The sequence below is a fragment of the Linepithema humile genome, chromosome 6 (genome assembly GCF_040581485.1).
Source record: "Linepithema humile isolate Giens D197 chromosome 6, Lhum_UNIL_v1.0, whole genome shotgun sequence".
Taxonomy (NCBI): Eukaryota; Metazoa; Arthropoda; class Insecta; order Hymenoptera; family Formicidae; genus Linepithema; species Linepithema humile.
Genome location: NC_090133.1, coordinates 8,994,919 through 9,012,540, shown reverse-complemented (window position 1 = coordinate 9,012,540; position 17,622 = coordinate 8,994,919). Strand labels below are relative to the sequence as shown.

Sequence of the window (17,622 nt, the reverse complement as noted above, 5' to 3'; positions counted from 1 at the left end):
CCTATTTAGAATAAATGTTAAAAGTTATTTAATAAGAATTTTGTTCGAGATCGAATGTACAGATCGAGTATTCGCTGTTCAGTTGTAGTTCCCGAAATTTTGCGAATATTTGTGCGACGGTTTTAAAAAGAAAGCTAGAATCTGAATCGCGAAAATGGCAGAAATTCAGCTATAACAAGCTGATTAATTAAATTATAGTTTGCAATTATAAGCATAGTGGAAAGCGCGATGTAGTTGGGACGCTTACACACATTTCTCACACACGCGAGAAACTATATATTACATTCAATACACATTTGATATGTACATAAGTTTAGTAGTATATTTTATTAGTTGTAAACTCCAATGAATTAAAACCAAAATTTGAGCCAAGATTGAACCAAATCCACGCACGTTAAACTATAGAGAATATTAATTAAAAATTAGAGATTTCGTGTAAAACTACCTGAACTCTAAACAGCACTCATCGACTGCTACACAGCGTATCATATGTCTAACTGTGCGTTTGTCGATGACTAATGAACAAGGCCTTAATCGTAGGTCACATTTTGTTTATAAGAGTTTGTTGCAAAAGAAATCCAACGGAACACGCTTGTTGTAGTACATTTGAGAGAAACGATAACATTTTTATATTTTTTTTTAATTTTTTTAAACTAAAATTTAATAAATTTATAGTAGAACGTTTATAGTATCACCATTTCTTTTTAACTGTTACAAATTCCTGCATTAATCTTCTCGGATCGAGAAAATGTATATGAAATTTATTTTATATTATACAAATCGCATGCATGTGATTACGGTCTTGATGACGTTAGAATGATTTTTGAGTGAACCGATTTTTAACAAAATGAACGTTTTGAAGGTATGTAGAAATCTTAAAATGTGCGTTTATGACACTGTCATTCGTATATATTTCTCGAGTTTCATCGAAAGAAATACGATATATGTCATATGTGCTTTTTTATTGTTTAATGTGGAGTTAATAATAATTATGAAATTACTAATTAAAACTTAAGAAATTATATTTCTGAATCGAAGGTACTGCAATACATCTCAATTCGATATGGTCATATTTAAGAAAAAATGATAAAAAACTTTATGATGCACCATTCACCTTGTTGAGTTTTTTATGCGATATTTTGTCGAAGAATGTAGTGTCATTAGCGCATTTGATGCTTTCGGATGGAATCTGCCAAATCAATTATTTTTTTGTTTATCATACATTTCTTTGATATATATACAATCATATATAGTAGTTTCTTAGAATACAAAAGAATGATGCTTGGTAATTAGTAAGCGGTATATTAACGTCAGTTGTCGCATTTAACATTATACGGACTTGAGTGGTCACAGTTTGCCATTGCCGGTTTCATCAATAATCACTTTTGTAGAAATGTGTAGACACCGCCACATGATACATATTTTTAAATAAGTAAAACTTTATTTCAAAAATTCATTGTAATACATATTATTTATAAATAATTAATATTTTAGTATTAATGTAGTAATATAAATATAAGATAGGTTTGATTTGTTGCCACAAAGATATATGTTTCTATGTTTGCAAGATAATTTGTGCAGCTTAAAGTTGCAAAACTCGATTCGTCATTGTAAAGTATATCGACTGACAAAATGCAGATTGCTCGATAAACTGTCAAGACGACAAAATAAAAAAAATATTCATCACGTCTTCTAATACTCTCTGCTTAGTCGTTACAAATATATAATTAAATTTGGAGGAATTTACTTTAAACGCATTTTATTTCTAACTTTTCTGACGGATTTTGAAATTATTATTTTATCATTTGCCTGTAAGATAATCGTACAAGACAAAATTTTAAAATTTTTGCTTAGTTGAATAATACAATTTTTTCGCAATAATACATTTCTCAATAACATTTGTCGCGGAATAACAATTAAGATTTGATAGCGGAGATTCGGCATCATGTTTGAACGAAGGTCAGCATGTCGTTTCGAGGGTTTCGAATGTTTCACACAGTGTCCTAGAAAGATATATTATGTGCAGGAAGTCATTATCTGAGCTACTGATGTTTCGCAAAATCTAAAAATTAAATATTTTGAATTGAGATTTCGGGAGACCAATTTTGATATTTTGCGAATTTGATAATTTACAAATTCAGGTATTTTTAAGGACGATGAGCTTTGAAAGTTAAAAGATCTGAGACTTCAAATGTCAAAAATTTAGAAATCAACAGATTCCGGGAGGAACAATTCGAGGATTCAATGATATTTGAATAATAGTTTTATAGAGTAATAATGAGGAAAACTATCTACATCTCTTTGGAACGTATATACTGATAACGTATATTATACACGCCAATAAAATAGATCATACAATAAAATAGATCGTTATAATAGATTGTGACCAAGCGTACTTTGTTCAAACAAAGTTCTCAGAAGTTTTCTTAAAATGTTGAGCAACTTCCTTCCCATTTAATTTTAATGTCTATTTAAAATAATATATATTTGTTAATATATTATATATAATAACCGTTTATGTACGCGGGTATTATATATATATATTAGGTTCTAAATATCATCAGCGACGCATAATCTTATTGCTAAGAAACAATGATCCCGTTGGGTGTTTTTGACGCGGGCAAAAGGCAACTCCGAGTGCGCGTTGAATAGCTCGCTCTTTTGTTACACATGTTAATTTTATATATAGCCCTGCTCATAACCTAAAAATTATAATGATTTTGTCGTATTTAGAATTTTATATGATTGTTTGGTAATTAACAATAACGAACGTAATAATCGGTGCCAAATTATGTTTACTACCACGTCCAAATTAGCTACGAAATGATGTTACACTTTAAGAGTTTATTCTGTAAAGGTCATCTCGCAACTTTGTAAGTATTTGATTCTTTATTTAAAACGTTTCTTCATTACTAAATCTTTAGCATAAAATAAAAAAAGGCTATAGACCAAATGCATTTGACGAAAGCGATTGGATTATTTATCGTCTTTCTCAGTTATTACTTCATTTTGAACACATGTTAAAAAATGTGCAAAAATTGCCTTAAATATATATAATTCAAGCAAATAAATTTTTATCATTTTTTCTGGTTACGGAATGATATCATGAAAAAATGTGAATTTATTATATAATTTACTCCGCTGTGAATATATTTATACCTAAATTGTACTTAAATTTGCAGCAAAAGAGTCCAAACTAACTAACAAAATAAACTTTATCGTTACGAAACGAGACACAAAAATATGCAATACAGCGAAGGCGTAGCAATTTCAAATGGATAAGTGTATGTACCAAATCAATAAAACGCATACATTGTTTAAAAAATAACTACGTATTTTTTATTTTTTTTAAATTTAAATTTTGTTTTATTACTTCGATAAAATACAAGAGCTAATATGATACATAAAGAATGGCATAAATAATTAAACTTATAAGAATTATATACAGTGCAGTGTGAAACGACTTGACAGGGAACACACACACACACATCTCATTCTAATTAAAATAAAATAATAATCTCTAATTCGAGATTATTATTTTATTTTTTTCTATAGAAATTGTTACTTTCTTTTTTTTTTATTCTTTTATATACATATATCCAATATTGTTGATGAGAAGATAAAATTATTTTTGCACGCGATACATTAATTTTTAACGCGTGTTTTAGATCCGAAGAATATTTGTTCCATATTACGAGTGTTTAAACCATATAAATCAATACCGCTCAAAATTTTATGTATCGACTGCATATATCGAGATTAAAAACATCGTGATTTTATATAAAATTCAAACCGAACGTTTTCACAATACGACAGTGACAAGAACATTTCTAAACGTGCGCGTCGGGTACTGAAATGCTAGTGCGCATATTGTGTATCGTTCTGCAATGGATGTTTTAATTGCGTTTTTTGTAAAACCAATAAATTCGAAACAGTGAGCGTAAATTCTTTTTATATGGTTATTATGACACACAGAACAGTTTTATTTTAAAAACAAAAAATTATTTCTGCATTATTTCAAAGAAAAACTCGTTTATTCACGCAAAAAATGTTATGTAAAATCATTTTTGCTTAATTGTAGAGTTGTTATAATATTACATATTTGTAAAAGATTAGAATTTTTAATAACAGTTTGGTAAATCAGAATAATGTATCAATGTTTACGTACGAATGGAAGGGAAATGCTACACCTTTGTTTCTTCGACCTCTTCTATCAACTGTTCGACAAGACAGTATCGCGTTCAGTCACACGCAATATGTCTCGTGCAATGGACGTAGTCAACCAACCTAAGCTTCCAGCTGTTCAGGATTGGGTGAAAAAAAATTACACACTGTCAAATTTCCGAGCAACATGTAAGGAGTGTCAAAAAACTTTTTACTTCGTCAGCACAGAAGGCCTTCAGAATCATATAAAACGCAAACATGAAAGCACTTATCAATTTGAAGAGAGACATAAAGGTGAGCGTTGGAGAAACTTCAGAAAAACTGACGATTCAAACGATGTTAAATGTGTTGTATGTGATAAACTTGTTTCCATCGACGATGCCTTCGATCATCAGCATCGCGCAGACGATAGACAAATTGTAACCGACATTGATTATGACTGGGTGTTCAAATATTTTAAACAGACTGTTTTTGCTTATGTTCATTCAGCGAATTGTATTCTTTGTGATCACTGTGAAATTATAGCGTTTGAAGAAATCATATTCTTGCATTTTAAAAGGGCTCATTCAGAAAAATGGACGAAAAGACTACCATTTAATGAAAAAATAACCGTTTCAATAGGTGCCCTAAATTTAAGTAGACTGGAGTTGTTCTTAAAAATATGTAAACGTGGCCGTTGGGGCACAGAGGATTGGAATGATCGCACAACTGCTATAAATTGGGTGAAAAGAAAATATCAATTAAAACCAAGATTTCAAGCAGAATGTAAAAAGTGTTTTGACATTTTTAATAGCATCGACACAACAGACATTCATCAACATATATATATTCAAGAACCCGATCTTTTCAATATGGAAAGTCGAGGACTTGAGAATAATTGCAAAAATGCATATTGGATAAATTTCAGGAATCTTATGTTGGAACAGAATGTACAATGTGTTATATGTAGCAAGAAGTTTTCAATAATGACGAACGACTGGAGAAAGCATCTACATGATAATGATAATAATTACATTCGTCATTACACATGGCAATGCAAATATGTGACAGAAATCGAAGATGGTAATGATGATTTTAAAGGACGTTGCAATGTATGTAGTGTAGAACATGACATCGATTTTATGCCTGCAATACACTTATTCTTTCACATATTCGACAATAAGTGTCGAAATTTGATGAGGAGAGATTATCTAGGACCAGAAAATGATCCACGACCAAGAGATGATTTAGTAATGCAAGGACAAGGAATGAAAAGACCTAGATCATTCGACGAACCGTCAACAAGTCGTGAAATAAACTGAAAAGGTGCGGTAAGTTTTATTGGTATTTATAATATTGTTATGTATTTTTAATTTTTTATTTTCTTTGTGTGGCGTACTTATTAGGACTAGGTGGGGTAAGACGGATCCCCTAAGCGAAAATGGCCATATTTTTTATATTAATGACAAAAAATAAGTGAAATTTTGTATGAAGAAACAGTAGATTGTTTATTATAAGATCATAATGTTAAATTTTCAAAACTTGCAAAAGTTTGAATTATTATTAAAATTTTAAAAAACTTAATTTTGGTTTGTTTTACTTCATAGGTGGGGTAAAATGGACCAAGCCGAGATAATATGGACCGAGAAATAATTTAACTGATCAATTCATAATCAAAACTATACATTATTTATTAAATATTTTTGTATAAGAATAGAAATTTATTTAACATTAATCATTTTATCTTCTTGCAGTTTCTCGTTAACCAATGTTTTCTTCTAACATGACTTTTAACGCTTTGTATATATTTTCTTCATTTTATTTACATTGATTCGATTTTCTTTTATAATTTCTAGGCATTTTTAACAACTAGAAAAATGGTTAAAAAACAAAAAATTGTTAAGAAAGAAAATCAGATGTAAAATATTTCTCAAATCAGAGCAAATATACAAGCAGAAAACTATAAGTAGAAAGTATAAGTAGAACAAATATATAAATTGGTCCGTTTTACCTCACATAACAACATTAATATTATCTTATTTTTATTTACCTGTATCAAAATTATTTTTCAAATGTAACTGATGAAATATTACTTCCAAATAACCAGAAATATGAAACTTGTGGAAAAATTTAAAAATATTAAGTTTTGCAATCTTAGTCACTTAAAATGTAATACTAAGAAATTAGATCACGAGATCTATTTGCAGAGAATTTGACGTTTCTTTATAAATAACTCACAATAGTCTTATGATATAATGACGTAATTTTTAAACAGTTCAAAAGCAACAAAAAGGAAATTAATTTTATGTTTATCCAGCAGATAGAGGTACTTACTAATAAGATCTAGCAAATGGACCATTTTACCCCGCGATCCGTCTCTTACCCCACTTTCCCTACTTATATAATAAGAACAATAAAAATCAAATAATCAGATGTTTTTAATCAGTTTTTTTTTTATTTTTGATAGATGTATCTATAGTCTGGACAATGGAGATGACGATAAGCAAATTGAGATCGAGCTACAAACTGCAATAACGTCAGCCTTTACTTTGATCACTTAATTAATTTGAAATGTATAAAAAATTATCTTCAACGTCAGTTTGATTGTTATAAAGTTATAAGCAAGTTTATAAATTTATATCTCAAAGACGTACCCTGAATTTATAAATACACGATTTTTATAAATTCATAAAACAAATCAGATTTTTTACCTGAACAATGATGTTCATGTAAGAACGACATTTGTAAGATATTTTCATGTTTATACTATTTCATTTCTTTACTTTTGCTTTATCTAATTTCAGTTTGTCATAATTTCTCCAGAAATGTTTGAAATGTATTATTCAAGTAATTTTTTTAAATTTATGTGTGACCAATAATGTATTCATTAAAGTAAAGACATGTGCAAACGATGCGTTTTTCAACGTATTAATAAAATGGCATTTAAAAAAAAATAATTTAATCATTTTATTTAAAAAAATATCTAAGACAAATCATTAGTATAATATTTGTTTAATTTCTTTAATATTTTCTCATACTTTTGCTAATTAGTAGTAGATTCATTATATCAACTAAATTTTATCTTGCATTTATTTTGCTTGGAAACTTATTTAAAATAATTGTTCTTTATTATAACAAAATATAATATATACACAAGTTCTTTACAAAAGACCTTAATATTTTTTCACAGATAAAAGCAATTTCATTGAACATATCGGCAGAATGTCATTGCATTTATTTATATGCGTTCTGTTACAAGAAAAACATGTGCAAGCGTTAAAGAATTAGAATTTGATGGATGCAAATACACAATAATGTCGAATTTTGTAGTAAAATGTAATAGTTGGCTAAATCTTATGACAGAAACTGTCAGCGCTTCAAACGACGTTGCAAGAATATCATTATAATCCTTGTAATTTCGAAAAATATAATTAACACTGACATTCGAATATATTTCTCGAGTTTCAACGAAAGAAATACGATATATGTCATATGTCCTTCTTTATTGTTCAATATCGAGTTAATAATAGTGATAAAACCACTAATCAAAGCTTAAGAAATTATATTTTAGAGTTGAAGGTGCTGCAATACATCTCAGTTTGATAAGGATATATTTTAAGAAACTTGATAAATAATTCTATGATGCACCATTTACCTTGTTGAGATTTTCACGCAATATTTTTTCGAAGAATGAAGGGCCAATAGCGCATTCGATGCTCTTGGATAAAATCCGCCAAATCAGTTATTTTTTTGTTCATCATACGCTTCTTTGATATATATATATATTCATATACAGTAGTTTCCCAGAATACAAAGCTACGATACCCAGAAATTAGAATGCGGGGTATTAACGTCAATTGTGCATTTTAGTGTTTCACACAGACTTGCGATATTAGAGCTTGCCGTCGCCGATTTCATCGACAATCACTTTCTAGACATGCGTAGATACTGCCACATGATACGCACCTTTGAATAAGAAGAACGTTATTGAAAAAATTGATATTACAAGTGTTTAACTATATAAATCAGTAAAGCTGGTACGAATAAATTGCAGGTATCGAGATTAAAATCATTGTGATTTCATATGAAATACAAATAAAACGTCTTCACAATACAACGGTGACAATAACACATCTAAATACGTGTACGTCGGGTAAAGAAATGCTAGCTCGCGTATATTTATCGTTTTACAATAAGTGTATTAATTGCGTTTTTTGTAGGACCAATAAATTTGGAACAATGGGCATAAATTTTTTTTATATGGTTATTATGACACACAGAACAGTTTTATTTTAAAAACATAAATAATGATTTTTGCATTATTTCAAGAAAAACTTGTTTATTTACGCAAAAATGTTGTGTAAAATCTTTGTTGCTTAATTGTAGGGTTGTTATAATTTTACATATTTGTAAAAGATTTGAATTCTTAATAACAGTTTGGTAAGTCAGAATAATGTATCAATGTTTATGTACGAATGGAAGGGAAAGGCTACACCTTTGTTTCTTCGACCTCTTCTATCAACTGTTCGACAAGACAGTATCGCGTTCAGTCACACGCAATATGTCTCGTGCAATGGACGTAGTCAACCAACGTGAGCTTCCAACTGTTCGGAAATGGGTGCAAGCAAATTACACACTGTCAAATTTCCAAGCAACATGTATGGAGTGTCACAAAACTTTATACTTCGTCAACACAGAAGACTTTCAGAATCATATAAAATGCAAACATGAAACTACTTATCTATTTGAAGAGACACATAAAGGTGAGCGTTGGAAAAACTTCAGAAAAACTGACGATTTAAACGATGTTAAATGTGTTGTATGTGATAAGTCTTTTTCCTTCAACAATGCTTTTGATCATCAGCATCGCGCAGACGATAGACAAATTCTGACCGACATTGATTATGATTGGGTGTACAAATATTTAAAAATGTCTAGTGCTTTTTCAGCGTATTGTATTCTTTGTGAACGCAAAAAAATTATAAAGTTTGAAGAAACTATATTTTTGCATTTAAAAAAAAATCATCCAGAAAAATGGGGGAAAAGATTACCATTTAGTAAAGAACAAGCAAAGAAACTAGGTGTAAATTTAAAAAGACTGAAGATGTTCTTAAAAATATATGCCCGTGGCCAATGGTACTCAGATGCTCTGAAAGATCGCACAACTGCTATAAATTGGGTGGAAAAAAAATATCAATTATTATCAAGATTCCGAGCAGAATGTAAAAAATGTTTTGGCGTTTTTAGTACTATCGACACATTACGTTTTGGTGAACATATATTTAATGATCAACCTAATCTTTATTATATAGAAAACCATCGACTTAGGAGCTATTACAAAAATGCATATTGGATCAATTTTAGGAGTTTTATATGGAAACGGGAAGCACAATGTGTTATATGTGGCGACGAGTTTTCAGTGATAACGGACGACTGGAAAAAGCATCATCATGATAATGATAATAATTACATTCGTCATTACGCATGGCCTTGCAAATATCTGATACCAATCGATAACAATAATGATAATTTTAAAGGATATTGCATAGCATGTAAACAAAAACATATCTTTAAGTCTATGCCTGCAATATACTTATTCCTTCACATATTCAACAATCAATGTCGAAATTTGATGAGAAGAGATTATCTGGGACCAGGAAGCGATTCACGACCAACGGATGATCTACCAATGCAAAGACAAAGAATGGAAAGCTCTATAGCATTCGACGGACCGTCAACAAACCGTGAAATAAACTGAAAAAAAGCGGCGGTAAGTTTTAATGATATTATTAATATTATTGTGTATTATTAATATTTTATTTTCTTTGAGTAGCGTACTCACACACACACACACACACACACACACACACACACACACATTACTTATACAATAAGACAATAAAAATCGAATAATTAGATGTTTTTAGTCAGTATTATTCTTTATTTTTAATAGATGTATCTATTCTCTCTTTTGACAATGGAGATGATGATAGCTGAATTGAGATCGAACCACATACAGCAATAACGTCAGCCTTTACTTTGATCACTTAATTAATTTGAAATGTATAAAAAAATTATCTTCAACGTCTGTATATATCAGTTTGATTGTTATAAAGTTATAAGCAAGTTTATAGATTTATATTTCAAAGACGACCTTGAATTTATAAATACATGATTTTTATAAATTAATTGAAAAAAGTCCTCTTTAATATAATTTTTATAAAGTTTGTTTATAAATTCATAAAACAAATTAGATTTTTTAACTGAACAATGATGTTCATGTAAGAACGACATTTGTAAGATATTTTCATATTTATACTATTTCATTTCTTTACTTTTGCTTTATCTAACTTCAGTTTGTTATAATTTCTCCAGAGATGTTTGAAATGTATTATTTGAGTATATTTTCTAAATTTGTGTGCGACCAATAATGTATTCATTAAAGTAAAGACATGTGCAAACGATGCGTTTTTCAACGTATTAATAAAATGGCATTTTTTAACAAATAATTTTATCATTTTGTTTAAAAAAAATATCTAAGACAAATCATTAGTATATTTGTTTAATTTCTTCAATATTTTTTCATACTTTTGCTAATTAGTAGTAAATTGATATTTTTAACTAAATTTGCATTTGCATTTATTTTGCTTGAAAACTTATTTAAAATAATTGTTCTTTATTATAACAAAATATAATATATACACAAGTTCTTTACAAAAGACCTTAATATTTTTTCACAGATAAAAGCAATTTCATTGAACATATCGGCAGAATGACATTGCATTTATTTATATGCGTTCTGTTACAAGAAAAACATGTGCAAGCGTCACAAAATTAGAATTTGATGGATGCAAATACACAATAATGTCGAATTTTGTAGTATAATGTAATAGTTGGCTAAATCTTATGACAGAAACTATCAGCGCTTCAAACGACGTTGCAAAAAAATCATTATGATTCTTGTAATTTCGAAAAATATAGTTAACACTGACATTCGAATATATTTCTCGAGTTTCAACGAAAGAAATACGATATATGTCATATGTCCTTTTTTATTGTTTAATATCGAGTTAATAATAGTGATAAAACCACTAATTAAAGCTTAAGAAATTATATTTTAGAATCGAAGGTGCTGCAATACATCTCAATTTGATAAGGATATATTTTAAGAAACTTGATAAAAAATTGTATGACGCACCATTTACCTTGTTGAGCTTTTCACGCAATATTTTTTCGAAGAATGAAGGGCCAATAGCGCATTCGATGCTCTTGGATAAAATCCGCCAAATCAGTTATTTTTTTGTTCATCATACGCTTCTTTGATATACATATATTTATATACAGTAGTTTTTTAAAATACAAAGCTACGATACCTGGAAATAAGTAAGCGAGGTATTAACGTCAATTGTGCATTTTAGTGCATCACACAGATTTGCGTTATTAGAGCTTGCCGTCGCCGATTTCATCGACAATCACTTTCTAGACACGTGTACATAATGTCACATGATATGCACCTTTAAATAAGAAGAACGATATTGAAAAAATTGATATTACAAGTGTTTAACTACATAAATCAATAAAGCTGGTACGAATAAATTGCAGGTATCGAGATTAAAATCTTTGTGGTTTCATATGAAATACAAATCAAACGTCTTCACAATACAACGATGACAATAATACATCTAAATACGTGTGCGTCGGTAAAGAAATGCTAGCTCGCGCATATTTATCGTTTCACAATGAGTGTATTAAATGCGCTTTTTGTAGAACCAATAAATTTGGAACAGTGGGCATAAATTTTTTTTATATGGTTATTATGACACACAAAACAGTTTTATTTTAAAAATTGAAATAATGATTTCTGCATTATTTCAAAGAAAAACTTATTTATTCACGCAAATAATGTTGTGCAAAATCTTTTTTGCTAAGTCGTAAGGTTGTTATAATATTACATATTTGTAAAAAATTGGAATTCTTAATAACAATTTGGTAAGTCAGAATAATGTATCGATGTTTACGTACGAATGGAAGGAAAATGCTATACCCTTCTTCCTTCGACCTTTTCTATGAAACACTGTTCGAGAAAACAGTATCGCGTTCAGTCACACGCAATATGTCTCTTGCAATGGACGTAGTCAACCAACCTAAGCTTCCAACTGTTCGGAATTGGGTGAAAAAAAATTACACACTGTCAAATTTCCGAGCAACATGTAAAGAGTGTCAAAAAGCTTTTTACTTCGTCAGCACAGAAAATCTTGAGAATCATATAAAACGCAAACATAAAACTACTTATCAATTTGAAGAGACACATAAAGGTGAGCGTTGGAAAAATTTTAGAAAAACTGGAGATTCAAACGATGTTGTATGTGTTGTATGTGATAAACCTGATTCCGTCGACGATACCTTCATTCACCAGCATCGCGCAGACGATACACAAATTCTAACCGACATTGATTATGACTGGGTGTTCAAATATTTTAGAAAGACTAGTGGCAGTGTTCTTTCAGCGTATTGTATTCTTTGTGAACGCAATGAAACTATAACGTTTGCAGAAACCATATTCTTGCATTTTAAATGTGCTCATTTAAAAGAATGGAAGGAAAGACCACCATTCAGTGAAAAATTAACAGCTCTATCAGGTGTCGTAGAAAGACTGAAACTGTTCTTGAAAATATATGACCATGGCGAATGGGAATTAGATGACTGGGAACATCGAACAAGGGTTATAAATTGGTTGAAAAGAAAATATCAATTTAAATCGAATTTTCGAGCTGAATGTAAAAAGTGTTTTGACATTTTTAGTAGCATCGACACAGTAAACTTTGATGAACATTTATATGATGAACATCGCAATTATTATGATGAGGAAAACCTAGGACTTAAGAACGATTACAGTAATGCATATTGGATTAATTTTAGGATATTTATATGGAAACTTGAAGTACAATGTGTTATATGTAGCAATACGTTTCCAATAATGACGAACGACTGGAGAAAGCATCTACATGATAATGATAATAATTGCATTCGTCATTACACATGGCAATGCAAATATGTGAAACCAATCACTAAAAATAATCATGATTTAAAAGGAAGATGCTTTCTATGTAATAAAAGACATGACTTTAAGTTTATGCCTTCAATACACTTATTCCTTCATATATTCAACAGTCAGTGTCGAAATTTGATGAGAAGAGATTATCTAGGACCAAAAAATGATCCACGACCAAGAGATGATCTAGCAATGCAAGGACAAGGAATGAAAAGATCTAGATCATTCGACGAACCGTCAACAAGTCGTGAAATAAACTGAAAAGGTGCTGTAAGTTTTATTGGTATTTATGATATTGTTATGTATTATTAATTTTTTATTTTCTTTGTGTGGCGTACTTATTATATAGGACTAGGTGGGGTAAGACGGATTCCCTAAGCGAAAATGGCCATATTTTTTATATTAATGACAAAAAATAAGTGAAATTTTGTATGAAAAAACAGTAGATTGTTTATTATAAGATCATAATGTTAAATTTTCAAATCTTGCAAAAGTTTGAATTATTATTAAGATTTTAGAAAACTTAATTTTGGTTTGCTTTACTCCATAGGTGGGGTAAAATGGACCGAGCCGAGATAATATGGACCAAGAAATAATTTAACTCATCAATTCAAAATCAAAACTATACATTATTTATTAAATATTTTTGAATAAGAATAGAAATTAATTTAACATTAATTATTTTATCTTCTTGCAGTTTCTCGTTTACCAATGTTTTCTTCTAAAATGACTTTTAAGGCTTCGTATAAATTTTCCTCATTTTATTTACATCGATTCGATTTTCTTTTATAATTTCTAGGCATCTTTAGCAACTAGAAAAATGGTTATAAAACAAAAAATTGTTAAGAAAGAAAATGAGATGTAAAATATTTCTCAAATCAGAGCAAATATACAAGCAGAAAACTATAAGTAGAAAGTATAAGTAGAACAAATATATAAATTGGTCCGTTTTACCTCACATAACAACATTAATATTATCTTATTTTTATTTACCTGTATCAAAATTATTTCTCAAATGTAACTGATGAAATATTACTTCCAAATAACCAGAAATATGGAACTTGTAAAAAAATTTAAAAATATTAAGTTTTGCAATCTTAGTCACTTAAAATGTAATACTAAGAAATTAGATCACGAGATCTATTTGCAAGAATTTGACGTTTCTTTATAACTCACAATAGTCTTATGATATAATGACGTAATTTTTAAACAGTTCAAAAGCAACAAAAAGGAAATTAATTTTATGTTTATCCAGCAGATAGAGGTACTTACTAATAAGATCTAGCAAATGGACCATTTTACCTCGCAATCCGTTTTACCCCACCTTCCCTACTTATATAATAAGAACAATAAAAATCAAATATTCAGATGTTTTTAATCAGTTTTTTTTTTATTTTTGATAGATGTATCTATAGTCTAGACAATGGAGATGACGATAAGCAAATTGAGATCGAGCTACAAACTGCAATAACGTCAGCCTTTACTTTGATCATTTAATTAATTTAAAATGTATAAGAAATTATCTTCAACGTCAGTTTGATTGTTATAAAGTTATAAGCAAGTTTATAAATTTATATCTCAAAGACGTACCTTGAATTTATAAATACATAATTTTTATAAATAAATTGAAGAAAGTCCTTTTTGATATTACATTTATAAAGTTTGTTTATAAATTCATAAAACAAATCAGATTTTTTAACTGAACAATGATGTTTATGTAAGGACGACATTTGTAAGATATCTTCATATTTATACTATTTTATTTCTTTACTTTTGCTTCATCTAACTTCAGTTTGTCATAATTTCTCCAAAAATGTTTGAAATGTATTATTCAAGTAACTTTTTTATATTTATGTGTGACCAATAATGTATTCATTAAAGTAAAGACATGTGCAAACGATGCGTTTTTCAAGGTATTAATAAAATGGCATTTTTTAACAAATAATTTTATCATTTTGTTTAAAAAAAGTATTTAAGACATATCATTAGTATAATATTTGTTTAATTTTTTAAATATTTTTTTATATTTTTGCTAATTAGTAGTAGATTCATATTTTCAATTAAATTTGCGTCTTGCATTTATTTTGCTTGTAAACTTATTTAAAATAATTGTTCTTTATTATAATAAAATATAATATATACACAAATTTTTTATAAAGGATGTTAATATTTTTTCGCAGATAATAAACAATTTTATTGAACAAATTGGCAGAACGACGTTGCATTCATTTATATGCGTTTTGTTACAAGAAAAACATGTGCAAGCGTCACAAAATTAGAATTTGATGGATGCAAATGCACAATGTCGAATTTTGTAGTAAAATGTAACAGTTGGCTAAATCTTATGACAGAAACTATCAGCGCTTCAAACGACGTTGCAAGAATATCATTATGATTCTTGTTTTTTCAAAAAATATAGTTAACACTGTCATTCGTATATATTTCTCGAGTTTCATCGAAAGAAATACGATATATGTCATATGTGCTTTTTTATTGTTTAATGTGGAGTTAATAATAGTTATGAAATTACTAATTAAAACTTAAGAAATTATATTTCTGAATCGAAGGTGCTGCAATACATCTCAATTCGATAAGGTCATATTTAAGAAAAAATGATAAAAAACTTTATGATGCACCATTCACCTTGTTGAGTTTTTTATGCGATATTTTGTCGAAGAATGTAGTGTCATTAGCGCATTTGATGCTTTCGGATGGAATCTGCCAAATCAATTATTTTTTTGTTTATCATACATTTCTTTGATATATATACAATCATATATAGTAGTTTCTTAGAATACAAAAGAATGATGCTTGGTAATTAGTAAGCGGTATATTAACGTCAGTTGTCGCATTTGGCATTATACGGACTTGAGTGGTCACAGTTTGCCATTGCCGGTTTCACCGACAATCATTTTTGTAGAAATGTGTAGACACTGCCACATGATACAAATTTTTAAATAAGTAAAACTTTATTTTAAAAATTCATTGTAATACATATTATTTATAAGTAATTAATATTTTAGTATTAATGTAGTAATATAAATAAAAGATAGGTTTGATTTGTTGCCACAAAGATATATGTTTCTATGTTTGCAAGATAATTTGTACAACTTAGAGTTGCAAAACTCGATTCGTCATTGTAACGTATATCGACTGAAAAAATGCAGATTGCTTGATGAACAGTCAAGACGACAAGGTGAAACAAATATTCATTGCGTCTTCTAATCTTCTCTGCTTAGTCGTTACAAAAATATAAATGATTTTGGAGGAATTTACTTTAAACGAGTTTTATTTCTAACTTTTCTGAGGGATTTGAAAATTATTATTTCATTATTTGCTTGTAAGATAATCGTACAAGACGAAATTTTAAAATTATTGCTTAGTTAAATAATACAACTTTTTTTCGCAATAATGCATTTCTCAATGGCATGACATTTGTCGCGGAATAACAATTAAGATTTGATAGCGGAGATTCGGCATCATGTTTGAACGAAGGTCAGCATGTCGTTTCGAGGGTTTCGAATGTTTCACACAGTGTCCTAGAAAGATATATTATGTGCAGGAAGTCATTATCTGAGCTACTGATGTTTCGCAAAAACTAAAAATTAAATATTTTGAATTGAGATTTCGAGAGACCAATTATGATATTTTGCGAATTTGAGAATTTACGAATTCAGGTGTTTTTAAGGACGATGAGCTTTAAAAGTTAAAAGATCTGAGACTTTAATGCCCATTTCCACCAATGTAGATTAACTTTAATCTCGGTTCAACTTGCTCTTCATCTTTTTTTAATTATAAAAATTAGAAAAAGGTGAAAAGTAAGTTGAGCAGAGATTAAAGTTAACCTACGTTGGTGGAATCGGGCATAAATGTCAAATATTTTGAAATCGACAGATTCCGGGAGAAACAATTCAAGGACTCAATGATATTTGAATAATAGTTTTATAGAGTAATAATGAGGAGAACTATCTACATCTCTCTCTGGAACTGATAACGTATATAACACGCCAATAAAATAAATCATACAATAAAATAGATCATCATAGTAGATTGTGACCAAGCGTACTTTGTTCAAACAAAGTTCTCAGAAGTTTTCTTAAAATGTTGAGCAACTTCCTTCCCATTTAATTTTAATGTCTATTTAAAAAAATATATATTTGTTAATATATATTATATATAATAACTGTTTATGTACGCGGGTATTATATATATATATTAAGTTCTAAATATCATCAGCGACGCATAATCTTATTGCTAAGAAACAATGATCCCGTTGGGTGTTTTTGACGCGGGCAAAAGGCAACTCCGAGTGCGCGTGGAATAGCTCGCTCTTTTGTTACACATGTTAATTTTATATATAGCCCTGCTCATAACCTAAAAATTATAATGATTTTGTCGTATTTAGAATTTTATATGATTGTTTGGTA

General features: G+C 29.0%; 1 protein-coding gene and 1 long non-coding RNA gene across 3 annotated transcripts; both read left to right on the top strand.

Moving 5' to 3' along the window:
- The first annotated feature begins 3,498 nt into the window (after window positions 1–3,498).
- On the top strand, window positions 3,499–8,759 carry LOC137000489 (uncharacterized). 2 transcript variants are annotated; one of them, XM_067357118.1, is made up of 2 exons: window positions 3,499–5,469; window positions 6,611–8,759. In XM_067357118.1, exon 1 carries the CDS (start codon window positions 4,149–4,151, stop codon window positions 5,463–5,465), a length of 1,317 nt encoding a protein of 438 aa, XP_067213219.1. In that variant the 5' UTR covers window positions 3,499–4,148; the 3' UTR covers window positions 5,466–5,469; window positions 6,611–8,759. The 2 variants fall into 2 exon arrangements, with proteins under 2 accessions (XP_067213219.1, XP_067213220.1); XM_067357119.1 differs by having other exon boundaries at window positions 3,499–5,474.
- Window positions 8,760–12,159: 3,400 nt separating this feature from the next.
- Window positions 12,160–15,824, top strand: LOC136996890 (uncharacterized). Its single transcript, XR_010890842.1, has 2 exons — window positions 12,160–13,460; window positions 14,599–15,824. It is a non-coding gene; the product is annotated as an uncharacterized lncRNA (long non-coding RNA).
- The last annotated feature ends 1,798 nt before the right edge of the window (window positions 15,825–17,622 follow it).